Source organism: Polypterus senegalus, chromosome 9 (assembly GCF_016835505.1).
Source record: "Polypterus senegalus isolate Bchr_013 chromosome 9, ASM1683550v1, whole genome shotgun sequence".
NCBI classification, from domain to species: domain Eukaryota; kingdom Metazoa; phylum Chordata; class Cladistia; order Polypteriformes; family Polypteridae; genus Polypterus; species Polypterus senegalus.
The window spans coordinates 11692992-11712019 of NC_053162.1; the positions used below are offsets into that span (position 1 = coordinate 11692992).

At 43.5% G+C, this 19028-nt stretch overlaps 1 protein-coding gene across 2 annotated transcripts in view; it reads right to left on the reverse strand.

The window, feature by feature from the left end:
- The window catches only part of LOC120535112 (serine/threonine-protein kinase Nek6-like), a 416838-nt gene that overhangs the window by 210288 nt on the left and 187522 nt on the right, over window positions 1-19028 (reverse strand). For both annotated transcript variants that reach the window (XM_039762699.1, XM_039762700.1), the window contains exon 3: window positions 7573-7713. In XM_039762699.1, the coding sequence (XP_039618633.1) occupies window positions 7573-7713 (141 nt within the window). The remainder of the gene's footprint in view (window positions 1-7572; window positions 7714-19028) is intronic.

Genomic DNA, 19028 nt, shown 5'->3' on the forward strand with positions numbered 1-19028 from the left:
ACATCCTGGATGGGATGCCAGATAATCCTGCCTGGCACTTACATGAGGAAGTCCTTCTGGGCAGGAGAAACCTCCTTAAAAACAAGGAATGCTCCTTCCTACTGCACCCCCTTGGCAGTTCCCAAGACACCCAGTTTGGGCTTTGGACTGCATCTCCCATGAAGCTCTGTAGGTGTGGGATACTGCCACCCATAATACAGGGAGAGCATATGGCCTCGGGAGGCTACATGCATTATAAAGCTTCCTGGAATGCCACTAGATGGCAGCACTTTAGCAGGAAACGGAGACGCAGCAGCATAGATCGAAAGCAAGCTGGCTGCGTCTATAATGGCGCTATACTAAAGTACAAGTTTTCTGATACGTTGATGGGGCAAATGAGATACAAGTTAACTCGTACCTCAAAGTTCAAAATGTTAAACAAGCAGAGATTCAGTAACCAGGAAGCTTCTAAATAAAATTAACAACACATGACGCTCTTTGAATCCCGATCTCGAGTAGAATGGAAAACCTAAAAACCGTCATGTTGATTATTTTTACGATCATGATTTCGTGGTGGATGATGGGAACATCGCAATAGTAACCGGAACACTAATCCATTCAGACTCCCTCGATTACACAAAAGCATCGCTGATCAACGTGAAACAAATATATATACATTTCAAACGCTAACTCAAAAAATTCTAATGATGGTAAACCTGAATTCTTTGGAGTAAGTGCAAAAACTACAGCAAAGAATCCAATTTTAACAAGCCAATTCTTCTTTATGCTTTTGATACATAGTCTAACCGCTGTCATGATCTGGAGTTGAAGACATCACAGAAAGGGTGTGAGGCCTCCGAAAGCCTTCATAAGCCAGACCAGACCTCCTATGCCAGCCTTGACTCGACCTCACCCAATCTAAAACTGAATGGTCAGTCTCAGTATGGTATGGGGCTCAGCACCTTAGGTACTTCATAGAGTAAAGGACGACAAAGGGACAGACTCAGTGACCTCCGGCTCTGGTGCAGAAACTTAAAGCAAGTCCTACTGTGGACCACGAAGAACACGTGATAGCTGGACTGCAACCTCTTACACGCAGCCTACTCCTGCTTCAGTCCACGATGAAATCCCTGCTCATCATTTGGTAATTTGTCGCTGCTCTGAAGAGGCTCTTGGAGCGTGCAGCTGCACTCAAGTCCTCTCTAAAATAAGGCCATTCAGAGAGTGTGCCGTAATTTTCCTGATTAAGCAGGAGCTGCAGTGCTGGGAAGAACATTTGAGAAAGAGGGACAGGCTGTGCAGACAAGCAGAACGTGGACCAGACTTCACCTCTGATGTCGTTAGATGGATGACGAAATTCACTGATTTACATGATTGTTTATTATTGACTATATATGATCCTCTTTGTTGACTTAATGTTCAATATTCATAGTCCCTTTGTTATAAATTATCATCTTTTACTTTGATGTGTAAAGTTTTTTACATTTTTAATAACTGCATAAAAATTTCTAAAACCTTGTTTTTTCTTTTATTCATTCTGGGGTAGGGGTGGCACAGTGGCACCGTGGTAGCGCTGCTGTCTCGCAGGTAGGAGGTTCGGGTTCACTTCCCGGGTCCTCCCTGCGCGGAGTTTGCATGTTCTCCCCGTGTCGGCAAGGGTTTCCTGCGGGTACTCCGGTTTCCTTCCACAGCCCAAAGACATGCAGGTTAGGTGCATTGGCGATCCTAAATTGTCCCTAGTGTGTGCTTGGTGTGTGTGCGCCCTGCGTTGGCTGTGTGGAAGACGAATGTTCTCTTCGTTCCCTTGTACTAATTCATGTCTGAGAAGTAAGCTTTACAAAACCATGTAATAGAATGCTTTGTTTTAGCAAACAGAAAAATGTTTGCTACAAAGGACTCAAGGTCTGAGCATTCCACACATGAGTCTGCCTTATCACGTTTTCTCTTAGCTTACATCTGAACGCCATAACAAAAGGAGCCAAGAAATCAAGTTGCACAAGGGGCGTTGAAGGGGCTAAAGGTTTGTGTATAATAAATGTGTTGACTGTTACATTTTATAATGATATTAAATTACGCATTCTAGGGGTATAAAACTGGACCCCACCCAACAGACGGGGTTCAGAAGAGCCCTGACGCTGTCATGTACATTTGATTGTCTGCTTTTCTGAAACTCTTCTCACCGTGACTCTGAAAATAAAGCTGCTTTATAACCGCACCTGCTGTCGGGTCTGAGTTTCGTCCACAGCTGGGATTTGCTCCAGCAGACCCCCGTGACCCTGTAGTTAAGATATAGCCGGATGGATGGATTCTAGGGTATAGAATGTTGCTTGCTGAGGTCAAAAACAAATTTAAATAATTTTATCATTAGGTTTCAACATAACAAAAAATGTGAACAGTGAAGGGGTCTGAATACTTTCATATAAATATTGTCACAGATGTACGGGTTACACTGCCCGGCCGGGACGCCTGGACAGTCCCCAACGGGGACAATACTTCTCCTCGGCCACGAGAGGGCACCCGCCCGGGTCTATTTGGGGGCCACAGAGACGGAGCTAGGATGCCCGTGAGAGGACGTGGCCACCGCCAGGGGGCGCCCGGACAGTTGGACAATCCTGGATGGCAGCACTTCCACCACACCAGGAAGTGCTGGCCGAAATAATTCCAAGAAGACCCAGAGTGCTTCCAGGGGCTTTCCTGACACTTACGCCACACCAGGAAGTGACGTCAAGGGGAGCACCTGGGGCTCATCCGGGTCCTGATAAAAGGGGCCGCCTCCTTCCAGACAATGAGCCAAAGTTGGGAGGAAGGAGACGAAGCTTGTGAGGAGGAGGAGGAGGAGGAAGGAGGTCAAAGAGAAAGAGAAAGAAAGAGAAGAAGAAGAGAAAGAGGAAGAAAGGAAGAGAGTTGGTGAGAGAAGGCATTGTGGTGCTAAAAATAAAAATAAAGGAGAGTGCTTTGGACATCCTGGTGTCGGTCTGTCTGTGTTTGGGGTTACGCTGTCCACAATATATATACCGACACACACACACACATATAATAAATACATATGATTGCCGGTAACATATACATATATATATATACACAGACATCTAAAATCATACACGTTTCATTTCCTTTATGGTTTTACAGCACCACATAATGCACTAAACAGCTAGAAATCGCTCACTATCCCTCCTTTCTTTTCTCTTTCCTCTATTCTCCCGATGACTCTACTGCTCTCCTCGCAAGCTCCATCCTCTGCCTTCTGACTCTGGCTCTTCTAATGGAGTGAGGCGGCCCCTTTTATAATGCTACAGATGTGCTCCAGGTGATCCGTGACGATCTTCCGGCAGCACTTGTTGGTGTGGCCGAAGTGCTGCAGTCCAAGGCTCTCTAATCATCTGGGCGCCCCCTGACAGTGGCCACGGGCCCCAACAGGGATGAGCTTCTAAGTTCTGATCCCGTGGCCCCAATGCAGTGCAGGGCAGCTGCCCTCTCATGTCCCGGAGGAGGATTTGTCCCTCTCTTGGTCTTTAAACCTTACAGGCATCCCATCCACCACATATCCATCCATCCATTCATTATCCAACCCGCTATATCCTAACTACAGGGTCACGGGGGTCTGCTGGTGCTAATCCCAGCCAACACGGGGCGCAAGGCAGAAAACAAGGGTGCCAGCCCATCGCAGGGCACACACACAGCTCTACACACCAAGCACACACCAAGCACAATTTAGAATCGCCAATGCACCTGACCTGCATGTCTTTGGACTGTGAGAGGAAACCCACGCAGACACGGGGAGAACATGCAAACTCCACGCAGGGAGGACCCGGGAAGCAAACCCAGGTCTCCTTACTGCTAAGGCAGCAGCACTACCCATTGTGCCACCGCGCCCCACCCCCACAATATATATATATATGTATATATACTGTAAATTTATATATATATATATATATATATATATATATATATATATATATATATCTCTATTATAAAAAAATCCTAGGAGGGAGGTGCAATAAGAGTAACAACGGTAAAGCAGCTATGGTATTTGGAACAGCGTGGCCATTCCTCCATGGACCATTATATTGTTACAGGTTAATTACAATCAGATGCTTTAAACTAATAAACAATATTCCATTAATTTCAGTGTATTTATAAAGCCGCGTCAGGGATGTGGATCTAAAAAAGAAAATGAAACCACACTGGAACAGTAGCACTGCTTTGACACTGGGTGCCGCCAGTCTGCAAAACCGTGTGGAGAACTCGTGTTTTCCAGGGTATCAGCTAGCATGAAAATGAGAGTGGCTTTACACCAAGGTTAGGTTTTATACATCGCGATTTGAGTGTGGAAACAGGAGTACGCAACATTTTTACACAGGAGGCCCCAGGGGAGATGAATGTGCCTGAAAATTTTCTCCGCCACTACACCAGATGGCAGTATCCCTGAGTTAGGATTCCCACACAGACACCTTCAGACCATGTTGAGAATCTGTAGTCCCACTTGGCAGCCTTGTTGGGTTCTGTGGGGGCAGCCAGAGGGAGCTGCTATGATTCATAGACTCTACTTTCTGGGACTTTTGGCCAACCCAAACACCGGAAGTACTCCTGGGTCATAATAGAAGCTACCCAATTTCAGTCAGGGCATCAGAGTCAGGCTGAAGAGGACAAAGGTCACCTGAAGGAGTGGAAGATGAAGGAAAATGATTGGTGTGAGAAATGCAAAAGCCCTTGTTATCTGAGTGTAAATAAACCTTTATATTAGTAAACAGCCCTGGGGTGGCACCAGTGGTCAGTGTGATGGTACTGGAGATGGCAATTCTGAGACAGACTGTCTGGGATTTCTCTGTCTGGGACCCAGGACCCAGTTGCATACCCAACTCCCGTGTGAGCTTCTTATCGCTTCTAAGGCCTCTCAACTTTTGTGGAATGAGTTGCAGACATCAGAATAAACGGATATATCTTTAGTTTATGAGGTAAGACATGAGATGTCTTGTCTTTATACCGTTTGTATTTGAATACGAGTCAAAGTAAATTTACAAATCATTTCATTAGCATTTTCTTTACATACCCAGCTTTTCTAGAATTGCATTTTTGGTATAATCTCTATATATATATATATAAAAATATATATATACAAAAGCCAAATACAGTGGAACGTCAGGTCACGAACATCTCAGACCATGTACAAATCGGGTTATAACCAAAAAGTTCGCCAAACTTTTGCATCTGTTCACGACCACACACTCGGGTGACAAACAAGCCAGTTTCCCTTCCGGTTTGTACGTGTCAATGATTTCCGCACGTGTTCAATCTCTCCCTGTGCAGCAAGCGAGAGAGAGATAGCGCGAGAGAGAGAGGACGAGAGAACAAGCGAGTGAGGGAGAGAAAGAACACGAGAGTGCGAGAGAGCGAGAGAATGCGAGACAGCGAGCGAAAGTAAGAGAAAGAGAGAGTGAACAAGCGAGCGAGCGAGAGAGAGAGAAAGGGCTGGCCGCGTAAGGCCAAGAAGGCAGTTAAAGAATGCACCGGGCTTGTTTTTAAAGAGACTGCTTCGAGCATTGTTTTAACCTTGTTGTATTTAATGTTGCAATGTTACTTTTCTTGGTTGTTTATGAAATTATGGATTTTTCAAATGTTCATTTTTTTCCCTGTGTTTAAAATTCATTAAAAAAAGTGTTTACAGCGAGTGGTTCGTAAGGCTGATTAGCGTGAATTCTTGCAATGTTACTTTTCTCTGTTCAAGGTTTTCTCAGTGTTATTCCATTTTTTTACATTTAGTTTACTATTACGCTGTGCATTCTATGGTATAATTAACCATTTTTGTGCTTAAAAATCTTTAAAAAAATATATTTACATACAGTTCGTACAGTCTCGAATGGATTAATTGTATTTACATACAATCCTACGGGGGAAATTACTTCGGGTCACGACCAAATCGGGTTACGACCAGAGTTTTGGAATGAATCACAGTCGTGCCCCGAGGTTCCACTGTACCACTGACTCACTCATCACGAAATCTGACAAACCATGAGGACTTGGGACTTGAAATTTGGATTGTAGGTGTCCCCTTGGCCCATAGGTGTTCGCTAGGAAACGGTTTTAAAAATTTCGTGGTGCAAGCGCGAAATTTCTAATAGTTTTTTAGACCCGTTTGTATGTCAGTCCGCATTTCACGAGAGAACTACTTAATGGATTTAGATCGGGTTTTTTTCTATAATTTGCTTGAACATGCCATTTGACTAAGAATCATAGTTCGCTTACGGTACCGATTTATTTGCACGAATCAGAGAGAGATGCTGTTTGCCGAGGGGAGGGGGAAGTGTGACATCAGAGGTGGGGAGCAGGGCGGGGCCCTCTTTATTCACTCACTCACGCTCCAGCCTCGGTTTGAGGCTCTCTGCCTTTCGTCACGTGTTGGAGCGTATCTTTCCTCTGCTTAGCTAGCGATGCCTGTTTGTTCAGCAGACATTGTCATCTAGAGATTGTTAAGGAGTAACGTTTGATTTTTTTAAGACAGAGATCACAGCTACGTGTATTTTAGAGGGTACCTGCTGATTGGCAGAGATATCACGGCCATGTACTTTTCTATCCATGCGGGGGACACTCTTCCATCAGAGCTGAACACAGTCAGATACAGTGCCAACGTCTGATATTGGAGCGTGCCTATCTTCCACTTGGCCAGAATTACATTTTTAAAAGATTTTTAATTGATTTTTAAAGTTTGTCCTGTTTCGCTACTATGTGAGCAGAGCTGCAGGGGACAGCTAGTATAAGTTATAAAAATATTTTGACATCTTTCACGAGAAGGTTTTTTGGAAAAGAAAATCAAGCCTCCAAAACAGTACATGGCTACTCCCTATAAGAAATCCAATACAGAGACGGGTGAAGGCTTACTGGTGGTCATGAAGACATGCAGAAGATTGAAGAAGGAGAGAGATAAAATCTGAGAGCTAATAGAACAAAAAAGGGGGAATCCACGCCATCAGACTGGGAAGGTCCAAAAATCTTTGAAGGCAAAGTCCAGAGGGGCAGCAGGGTTTGATGGTGAGGTGACCTCAAGAATGCGTTTCTGCCTATGTATGTAGAGTCACAGTACCGTCTTAGCTGCCCTCCTAGCAATTTGTGAGAATAGGGGTGGCCTGACACTCCTTTTAATATGAAAGGCCACAGAGAATTTCCTTCAGGGCCATCCGACAAATTTATAGAACCTTCAGCTCCCTTGATGCTCCTTCCTGTGCAGGATATTGAAGCAATTCTCCTTTAACCAGTTTAAGTTCTTTTCTCATATGGCCTCCTTTGGGTCATTCCTCCATCTTCTGGCATCTTTTCTGCCAGCTGGGCAACCCATCACAAAATTTGCAGACATGTGTGGTGGGCAATCGAATACAAAGGGGCATTCAAAGAAACAAAGTGAGACAACAGCACAAGAAAATCACTTAAAAAAGAGAATAATTTGACTGCAGGTACAGGGAAAATAATAAAGTGGGCAGTGCCAGGATGTACAATAACGTTCCCTGAAAAGAAAAAATAAAGAGCGGCAGCCATTAAGCCAGTCTTAGCCCCGGTTGCAGAAGACATCCCACCTGAACATCCTGTATGAAAGGGTCGTACCTGGACTTTCTTTAGCGCCACCAGCTTCCCATCCAACAAACATGTTGCCCGGTAAACCTCGCTGAACTGTCCTCTGCCAATTTTCTTCTCAATCCGGAAGTCTGCCAGCCTGCTGTAGTACCGGCATGTGGGCATACTCCTCTGTAAAACAACAAAAACAGAAGCATTTGAATCACTTAAAAGGAACACAATAATTGCTTTTTAGGAGGTAAGCTGTATTTCTGAGTCACCAATTCTACCCATAAGGCATACTTAAGAACTGGTGGGGGTGTAATTATAACATTTGAAACCTGAGTGGGTTTGTTTGTTCATTCCCAGCCATAGTCCTTGATGGAGGCACACAACACATTCAGGAGTTCTGCGTGGTGACGCTCTGCTTAGTAATCAGCTAGTTGAAGCTGAGGAGAGGAACTTGACATATGCCAACATGCATCATGGGTATACGAATATTTAACATACGTCTCAGCTCCGGGCATTGATAACATCAGGTAGTGGTGAATACTTTGGTGGTGAAGGTAGGATCTCACCTTAACTGTAACACCAGTCTAGAACTGGGCACGCTGGAACCATTCACCATGATAAGGGCGGATGCCAAATTAACCAAAAATGAAATATTAATTCTAAAAATACAACATAGGTTACAAATTGTGAGCGTTATATGTTGTCACACACGTGCGAACAAGGGGTGGCAGGGTGCACTAAACCTTCTCCTGTTATCTCTGCAGACCAGCCGCAGGAAAACCTGTCTGATTCAGAGCCGATGACGTCCCTTCCGGTTCCGGCGCCCAGAAGAATATCACTTCCGGCACACAATCTGACATCAGAAGAACATCACTTCCGGTTCCCTCACGTCACTTCCTGTCTGATCGCTTAAAGCCGCCATCTTGGCAAACCCTCAGCAGTTCTGTTTTGGACCCCGTACTAAGAACATCTCTGTACTATTTAAAAAGCCTTTTTGCAGCCAGGAATAATATACGGGTGGCTGCCCCAAACCTTTTTAAGTTTGTCGAGTCTATTCCATTTACAATATACAAGTTCATGAAACGTGTTCATTTGCTCAAAAAAATGCAGCAGAAAATGGTAACCTTCATAAAAAACGTGACACAATGCAGCTCTTTTGTTCTCCACTATACACTGAAAAAAGTATAACATTGATGATGTTCATTCAACGTAAATTTTCTCTTTCAAGCAACTTAAGATTAGTCATTTAGTGTTGCAGCTTGAAATATTTGGTTTCAGATCTCAATCAAAGTACAAAAAAAAGTTTGTACCAAATTAAGTTATGGTGGAGGGAATAAACGTAAAAATCCTATTTCATTTAACTTAATATTTTAGGTTGTTCATGTGCTGTTTAAGGAGCCGTTTGTATATTCTTTCGGTTGAACTTTCCAGTCTGATGGCTTTCCAACTGCTAAAAAAGAAGAACAACTTAAAAAATAGATTTACTTCAGTAAAATAAATCAAGTGAATTGCACCCAATCACTCTAAATGATTTGCCTCAACTTAAAAATTGTGGCATCAATAAGCTAAAAAGAATTATATTGGTTCAGATTGAAAATATTACGTGTGAATCATCACATTTTTTTTTTTCAGTGTATAAAACGGCGGAGCTCTGGAGGTCTACAGCTAGACTCCACCTACTTGGAGCCACCTTAAAGTCTTGCTGTCCACCACACTACTTGGTCACTTATTCCACGTGTCTGTGGTCCTCTCTGTGAACTTGGCATTGCTTGAGTCACATAGCCCTCCCACAACCCTAATCATAACTAAAGTATAAGAGGGCGGAGCACTGGAGGTCTACAACTAGACTCCACCTACATGAAGCCATTCAATGGAGTCAACTCCACCTACTTGGAGCTCCAGGACAACAGGCCATTCAGTCCAAAAAAACTCACCAGTCCTGTCCACTTAACTCCTCCAAAATAACATCAAGTTGAGTTTTGAAAGTCCTTAAAGTCTTGCTGTCCACCACACTACTTGGTCACTTATTCCACGTGTCTGTGGTCCTCTCTGTGAACTTCGCATTGAACAGACTCACCAGCGTGTCACAAAGATGCCTCTCAAATCTACAGCTCCGCTTGTCTCCTTTCTTTTATAACTGTGACCCCCGGAGACAAGGTAGAGTACCAAAACAAGCAGGAGAGAAGGTTTATGCTTTTTACTCATGTATTACTAGTGGGCTTTGCCCCCTGCTCACTTCGCTTGCCAACCCCTGGATGGACGCTACCCTCTATCCTCTTTGTGGTTCTGACACTTGTGTATGGAGATGCGAATGAAGAATTTAAACAGATTGTTAATTCATGAGAATTGTTACATATACATAATAGAACTATTTTACATTACAGTGAGTAATTAACCATATTAAAAAACAGTAAAACGTAATAAATTGAAAGTAAATTATGTTTCATGTGGCGTTAGAGTTATTTGTTGAGTAATACGATTTCATTCTGTTTGGCTTTGAAATTAACATGCAAATACTTTTCAAACTTACACTTTTACAGTAAAACTTCATTAAAAACAATTTTTTTGAATTCAATTTTCATCAATATTGCATTGAATTTTGATTCTGCCTTTGGATTTTCATTGTGACAATGCAACGTATAATTGCCTGTGAGTGAATTTAGTTTCTTTCTCTCTATTAAATAAAACGACTTCTTTGAATGTTTGACTCTGAGATTTGTTAATTGTCATAGCAAAAACTGTTCTAACGGGAAACTGTAAACGTTTTAATACGAATGGCATATCAAGATCTCCTTTGGTGTCTAATGTTACCCCCTGAAGATGTACTACATTACCTTTCTTGGATACGTCCTTCTTCTTACAGTAATTCGGCCGGTGGAAGACTGGACGGTGTTAACGGTTGAAGATATTCTACGGGATATTGTAAGTTGATGTTTTCATCTTCCGCACCATCACCACCAACTCTTTCATCATGGTCTATTGATATGCATTTAACCAATCTGCCGTGTAACCGATCGAAAATTTTCGCGCTAATTCGTTTGACTTCCTTGTTTCTCGGTGCTAGGATTCCCTGTGTAATTATTTTTTCTGTTGATAACCCTTCATGATGAAATTCTTCAATAAGATTTGAACATAATATCCATCCATCCATTATCCAACCCGTTATATCCTAACTACAGGGTCACAGGGGTCTGCTGGAACCAATCCCAGCCAACACAGGGTGCAAGGCAGGAAACAAACCCCGGGCAGGGCGCCAACCTACCACAGGGCACACACCAAGCACACACACTAAGGACAATTTAGGATTGCCAATGCACCTAACCTGCATGTCTTTGGATTGTGGGAGGAAACCGGAGCACCTGGAGGAGAACATGCAAACTCCATGCAGGGAGGACCCGGGACGCGAAACTGCGAGGCATGGGCATAATATGTCTTCTTTAATTGGGAACTTAAAGTGAGGAAAACGTTAAAATTTATAAGAGCTGAGAGCACAGCGACTGTGTCTGACAAAAGCATTCACACCAATGAGAAGTGAGAGGACCGAGGGCGTGGTTGAGAGGAGGGCGTGGCTTGAAAAAAGTCTCATGGCCAAAGTAACGTCTCGCGGGACTTGAAAAAAATCTCTTTGAAAAAAGTCTCGTCGCAAATTTTTTTTATATAATAGAGAGGTATATTAAGTTAACGTGCAAAGTAAAGTGAACGTGACAAAATCATAGCAATACATCCTGGATGGGTAAGCAGCTCGTCTTTCTAGCAGTCTATGCATTCTGTATGCCTAAATACCAAAGCCATATTGCATGATGGAAAAAGACACAAAGTCAAAAATATGAGCACGGGCTGAGAACAGAAAACACTTTTGAGAAAAAGATTTGAACAAAAGAACGAATGACAAATAAAAGGATTTTGGAATCTGGGAAATGAATGTTTTGATGACCTTTTAAACCCATCATGCTGGTGACAAAGGTTACGATCTCTGAGGACAACATGGGGTGCTGTTTTCATCAGATTAATTTTTTTGTGCAAAACTGGGAGAAAACGAAACAGAACTAAAGTCCAACACGAGAGACGCTTGTCGTCGTTCAGGAGAACAAGAAGGTCAAAACCAAAAGTACAAGCGAGAATCGGGAAATCCAGCCCTGCTACACCCACCTCTCACCATCGACGAAACACTAAGCTCCTGGGAGTCCACGTCACGGATGACCTTCCTTGGTCCCTCAACTCCGCGTCCATAGCCAAGTAGGTTCGGCAATGTCTGTACTTTTTGCGGAGACTGAAGAAGGTGAGCCTCCCTCCCTTACCACATTCTGTAGGAGTGCCACTGCAAGTCTGCTCTCTAGCTGTCTGCTACAGAAACTGTCATGTTCTCGGACTGCAAGACACTACAGTGAATAGCGAGAGCAGCTGAGAAGGTTATCGGTGCGTCTCGACCTCCCCTTAAAGACTGACGGTGCAGTCATGGAGAGGGTGAAAAACACCAAGTTCAGGGGAGTAAACATTACGGATGACCTTTCCTGGTCCATCAACTCCACTTCTGGGAGAGGGGTACCCTAATTCAGGGGATGTCCATCTGACTCAAAATTGCTTCCATCCAGGTTAAGTCCTAGCGCTGAGAGTACTCCCAGATCTAAAATAAAAGGAAGCCGTCCAACCTCCTAAAGTTGAGTCAGACTCGGGAGGTAAAAGGCAAAGCTCACCTGGAGGAGGAAAACAGAGATTGTGGAGTGGACTCTAAAAGGTATTACAGTGGTACCTTGGTATACGTCCGCTTTGGAATAAGTCCAGCTTGGTATACGTCCTGTTTGGACACGAAAAATGTTGCTTGGTATACAACCTTTGTTTGGAATACGACTCACATGCTAGAACACCGCGCGCTACCCTTGTTTACCTCTCACAAGACAAAGCCACGACTGCCCACGAGCGTCAGTACGCCAGTTGCTAGCATTCAGTGAACAACTCTCTGTGAATTTTCACGTGACTTTGTGTTTTTTCGCATAAATTTGAATTGATTGTTGAACAGTATGAAGGTGGCACACGTATCCGGGACATGGCTACTGCATACCGTATGCCGAGGTAGCTACGATTGTGAAAAACAAAGACGTTATTAAAAAGTAAAGTGAGGTAAAATTTTCAGTTATTTCATCTAATTGCTTTTGTATTTATGTATTTTAGTATTAAACAGTGTTTAAATTATCTGATACAACCCCATCAACGTATAATATGCCAATAACAATAGGATTTTTTTTTTCCATGGTAACGGATTAATCATTTTCCCTTTATTTCTTATGGGAAAAATTTGCTTGGTATGCGTCCTCCATCCATCCATCCATCCTCTTTCGCTTATCCGGGGTCGGGCCGCGGGCGCAGCAGCTTGAGCAGAGAGGCCCAGACTTCCCTCTCCCTGGCCACTTCTTCTAGCTCTTCCGGGAGAATCCCAAGGCGTTCCCAGGCCAGGTATGCATCCTGTTTGGTATAAGTCCAAGGATCTGGAACGGATTAAGGACGTATACCGAGGTACCACTGTATTTTGAACCTGGGACTGATTTGGTTGGGTTGTTTATGGGGTGTTGGGACTCAGTGGTACCCCCCGGTCTTTCACTTCATTTGTGAGGATTCAGCATAGTGCTTGTCCCTCAGCAAATTCAAGTTTTGCTTTTTGGAACTTTCTAAATTGAATATTTTCGATACGCAGTTGGTTGAATCCACGAATGCGGAACACGTGGATACAAAGGGCCGACAGTAGAGAACAACAGGAATTTCAATCCAATTGAGCAGGCCTTCCATATGCTGAAGAGAAGGCTTAAGGGGACAAGCCCCCCTGAAACAAGCAGGAGATGAAGATGGCTGCATTTGAGGCCTGGCAGAGCATCACCAGAGAAGATCCTCAGCACCCGGTGATGTCTGTGAACTGCAGACTTCAAGCATGTGAGGGACATGCAACAAAATACTTAATAGACCTGCCATTGCTGTGTCCACACATTATGGTACCCTGAAATGGGAGGGGGGATCACATAGAAAAAAGTGTGTGTGTGCAAATCCCCTTAAATGAAAGTCTGAGATACGCAGATGAATCCATCCATCCATTATCCAAACCGCTATATCCTAACTACAGGGTCATGGGGGTCTGCTGGAGCCAATCCTAGTCAACATAAGGCGCAAGGCAGGAAACAAACCCCAGGCAGGGTGCCAGCCCACCTCAGGACACACATACCAACGACAATTTAGGACCACCAATGCACCTAAACTGAATGTCTTTGGACTGTGGGAGGAAACCCATGCAGACACGGGGAGAACTCCATGCAGGGAGGACCCAGGACGTGAACCCAGGTCTCCTAACTGTGAGGCAACAGCACTACCCACTGCGCCACCATGCCGCCCCATGCGCCGATCAATTAAGTCTTAATTGCTTGATTTGTCATTTTTAAATTGTGGGGCAGAGGGGTACACGAAGGGAAAAAAATGTGCCTTAGTGTCCCAAACATTAAGGAGGGAACCGTATGTGCAATTTCACACGGCCCCCACCCCCCCCTCCTACTTCCTAACATTTTCCTGGAAAAAAAAAATGAACTTTACATTTGTACTTTCGTTCAAGCAATAAACGCCAAACGCATATCACGTTCTTGACATGAACTCATTTAAGGCTGTCGAAAACAAACCGCTCTGCTTCCTTATTCCAATACAAATCACTTCTTACCCCCGGCGCCGCGCTGGAAATCAATAGACTGTGTCCTCCTTCCGATTTGGCGTTCTTGATGTGATAAGCAAATCACTGGCAGACTGACACCGTATCACACACGGCGGCAGAAAATGGCCAATATTTAGATGTCTGCGAGCGATTCAGCTCTAGGGTGTGGATAAACTGAGAAAGCTTTTAATCATACCTGTGATTGACTGTAACCTTTGGGCCAAGCAACACTTTCTACTGGCTCTACTGGCGCTCCTGATCCAGTGAAAGGTCACGTCATCATGCTGATCGGTATCAATAATGTGCTCCTAAAAAGGGTCAGGGTACGAAAAAACAAAAAACAAAAAAAAACCCTCCAGAGTTCCTGTTCTGTGCTGTAATTCGCATTCTCTTTAAACTTCAAACGCTGCAGAGGCAGCACAACCTGTCTTGTTATACAGTACCTCTGGTTTCAGCTTCCCATAACTCCGCTGTTGTCAAAAATTGACCTCGAGACTTTGACTACTTCATGTGCAGGTGAATATTTTTCTCGACTTTCTCCTTCTTCAGTTGTGGAGCTCAGGTTGTTATACTTCAGCCAACAAGTCCATTCTGTTCATTTCTACTTTTGCACTGTGTCCTTGTTTTGTCGATTTTGCTGTATTTTCTGGGTGTTCTCTCAAGAGGCGGGACACCTGTCAATCATCACCAGGAACTGCCCTCCAGCTTATTAGAATATTAGAACAATCCAGACAAGAACAGGCCATTGAGCTCAACAAAGCTCACCACTCAAATCCATTGAATTCTTCTAAAATAACATCAAGTTGAGTTTTGAAAGTCCCTAAAGTCTTGCTGTCCACCACACTACTTGGTCACTTATTCCACGTGTCTGTGGTCCTCTCTGTGAACTTGGCATTGCTTGAGTCACATAGCCCTCTTACAACCCTAATCATAACTAAAGTATAAGAGGGCGGAGCTCTGGAGGTCTACAGCTAGACTCCACCTACATGGAGTCATTCAATGGAGTCAACTCCACCTACTTAGAGCTCCAGGAGAACAGGCCATTCAGTCCAAAATAACTCACCAGTCCTGTCCACTTAACTCCTACAAAATAACATCAAGTTGAGTTTTGAAGACTCCTTAAGTCCTACTGTCCACCACACTACTTGGTCACTTATTCCATGTGTCTGTGGTTCTCTGTTTGAAGAAAAACTTCCTAATGTTTGTGTGAAATTTACACTTAACAAGTTTCTAATCTCATTATAAAGCATCAGTGTAACCTTCTTTGACTTGTACCTGATGATCAACAGTTGCATAATGTGAACCTGGCTTTCAAAACTTACGACACCTACTTGGGGCCATTCCATGGAGTCAACTCCACCTACTTGGAGCTCCAGGAGAAAAGGCCATTCAGTCCAAAAAAAAGCACCAGTCGTATCTACTGAATTCTTCTAAAAAAACATCAAGTCGAGTTTTGAAGTCCCTAAAGTCTTACTGTCTACCACACTACTTGGTCACTTACTCCATGTGTCTGTGGTTCTCTGTGTGAACTTGGCATTTTTTGAGTCAGATAAACCTCATACAACCGCAATCTTAACCACAGTGTAAAAGGGCGGAGCTCTGGAGGTCTATAGCTAGACTCCACCTACTCGGGCCATTCAAGAGAGTCAACGCCACCTACTTAGAGCTCCAGGAGAACAGGCCATTCAGTCCAAAATAACTCACCAGTCCTGTCCACTTAACTCCTACAAAATAACATCAAGTTGAGTTTTAAAGACTCCTTAAGTCCTACTGTCCACCACACTACTTGGTCACTTATTCCATGTGTCTGTGGTTCTCTGTTTGAAGAAACACTTCCTAATGTTTGTGTGAAATTTACACTTAACAAGTTTCTAATCTCATTATAAAGCATCAGTGTAACTTTCTTTGACTTGTACCTGATGATCAACAGTTGCAAAATGTGACACTGGCTTTAAAAACTTACGACACCTACTTGGGGCCATTCAGTGGAGTCAACTCCACCTACTTGGAGCTCCAGGAGAACAGGCCATTCAGCCCAAAAAAGCTCGCCAGTCCTATCCACTTATTTCTTCCAAAAAAACCATCAAGTCGAGTTTTGAAAGTCCCTAAAGTCCTCCAGTCTACACTATGACTTGGCCACTTATTCCACATGTCTGTGATTCTCTGTGTGAAGAAAAAGTTCCCAATGTTTGTGTGAAATTTATGCCTAACAAGTTTCCAACTTCACTATAAAGCTTCAGCGTAATCTTCCTTGAATTGTACCTGACGATCAAAAGTCGCATAATGTGACACTGGCTTTAAAAACTTGAGAGATGAGAACAGGCCATTGAGCCGCATAACTCGCCAGTCCTGTCCACTTAACTCCTCCAAAATAACATCAAATGGAGTTTTGAAGACCTCTAAAGTTCTACTGTCTACCACACTACTTGGTCGCTTATCTCATGTGTCTGTGGTCCTCTATGTGAACTTGGCCTTGATTGAGTCAGACAGCCCTCATACAACCCTAATCTTAACTATAGTTTAAAATGGAGGAGCTCTGGAGGTCTACAGCTAGACTCCACCTACTTGGGCCACCCATTGGAGTCAGCTCCACCCGACTTAGTGCTCCACGAGGCCATTCAGTCCAAAAAACTTGCTAGTCCTGTCCACTTATTTCTTCTAAAAAACATCAAGTTGAGTTTTGAAAGTCCCTAACGTCTTACTGTCTACCACACCACTTGGTCACTTATTCCACTTGTCTCTGGTTCTCGGTGTGAAGAAAAACTTCCTAATGTTTGTGCGAAATTTACGTTTCCACCTGTGTCCCTGTGTTCTTGATGAACTCAATTTAAAGTCATATTCTCGATCCACTGGACTAATTCCCTTCATAATTTTGAACACTTCACCCATGTCTCCTTTCCATCTCCATAGGCTCAGCTCCTTTAATCTCTCCTCACAACTCATCTCCTGCAGCCCTGGAATCAGCCTAGTCCAGGGGTGACCAACTCCGGTCCTGGTGGGTCGCTGTGGCTGCAGGTTTTCATTCTATCCATCTTCTTAATTAGTGAGCCATGTTTTTCTGCTGATTAACTTGTTTTGCCTTCATTTTAATTGACATGATTCAGACGCCTTAGTTGTTTCTTTTTCCTTAAAGAGCAGCCAAACAATAAGGAGACACCAAACGAGCCGCCACATGACCAGCTAACCTGAAAATAAAGATATGTGAAGGTCTCGGTCATGTTGGTCTGCTCAGGTCACCCAAACATCTTGACGGTGGTCTTAGAGAAAACAGAAAATCTGCTGCTGTGGCAGAATGAGAGCAGCGACAAGTCATGATATTCAATAACGGCTTTAATTAACAGCAACAATCAGCTTCTCATTAAGAAACTGGTTGGAGTGAAATTGGCTGGAGCTTGACATTCCAGTTTAGCTGGTCATCTGTTGGCTTGTTTCACGTCTCATTTCTGTTTGGCTACCATTTAATGAAGAAAAATCAATTCAGGGGACTGAATCCTTAAAAACAGGGCTATTAAAATGAAGGAAAAAGGAGTTAATTAGGAGTGAAAACTGGTCACTGATTAGGAAAAGGGAAAACCTGCAGCCACTGCGGCCCACCAGGACCAGTTGGACACCCCTGGCCTATTCACTCTTCTTTGGACTTTTTCCAGCGTTGCTTTGTCCCTTTTTATACCCTGGAGACCAAAACTGCACCCAGTACTCCAGAAGAGGCCTCACCAGTGTGTTATAAAGACCTGAGCAGAACCTCCTGTGGCTTGTACTCCACACGTCAAGGCGCTATATAACCTGACGTTCTGTTAGCCTTCTTAATGGCTTCTGAACACTGTCTAGAAGTTGATAGCGTAGAGTCCACTACAACTCCTAAATTCTTCTCATAAGGTGGACTTTTCGATTTTCAGACCTCCCATTGTGTATTCAGACCTCACATTTTTACTTCTTACATGTAATACTTTACAGTTTAATGACATTAAATCTCAGCTGCCACAAATCTACCCAAGCTCTTCTGCTGTCCATGCTGTAGTGATATAACACATTCTGTCAATCCACCTATCATCTGCAACCTTAACCAGCTTTTTATTTATAGTCTAAATCATTTCTATATATTAAAAATATCAGTGGCCCCAGCACTGACCCCCTGCTGGTCACCACTCTTAACATTGGCCAATTCTGATCAGGTTCCTCCCACCATCACCCTCTGAGCCAATTCTGCGCCCACCACTACTTTTAGTTTGATGCCCACCCTCTCATGTGGCACCTTATTAAATGCTTTCTGAACGTCCAGACAAATCATATCTTATTCTCCATTCTGATCGTATCCTTTTGTTTCTCCTTAACAGAATTCCAGCATGTCAGTACAACAGAGCCAATGTTGACTGTTCCTAATAACTCCTGTCCTTGCCATGTGCTGCTCACTCTTATCCATTAATAATTGCTTTCATTCATTTTCCAGTGCTGCACATTAAGCTCACAGGCCAGCAGTTGCCTAGATCTGCCCTTTTCTATATAATTCGATAATATTTGTCCGTTTCCAGTATTTCAGAATCTCTCCAATGAGGAGTGACCTCCTGCAAATATGAATCAAGGGTTTATACATGTACTCCCTAATTTGCATAAGCGCTTGAGGATAAATATTATCTAGTCCTGGTGATTTGTTTGATTTCAACCATTTTAATCTGCTCAGCTCTTCTCCCTCTACAATTTCCAAATCCTCCTTAGTAGTCCCGTTTACCACTGGGAGGTTATCCACTTCTTCAAATGTGACGACCTCAGAAGAATGCAAGTTTAGAGCGTCTGTTATCTCACTGTGGGTATTTTT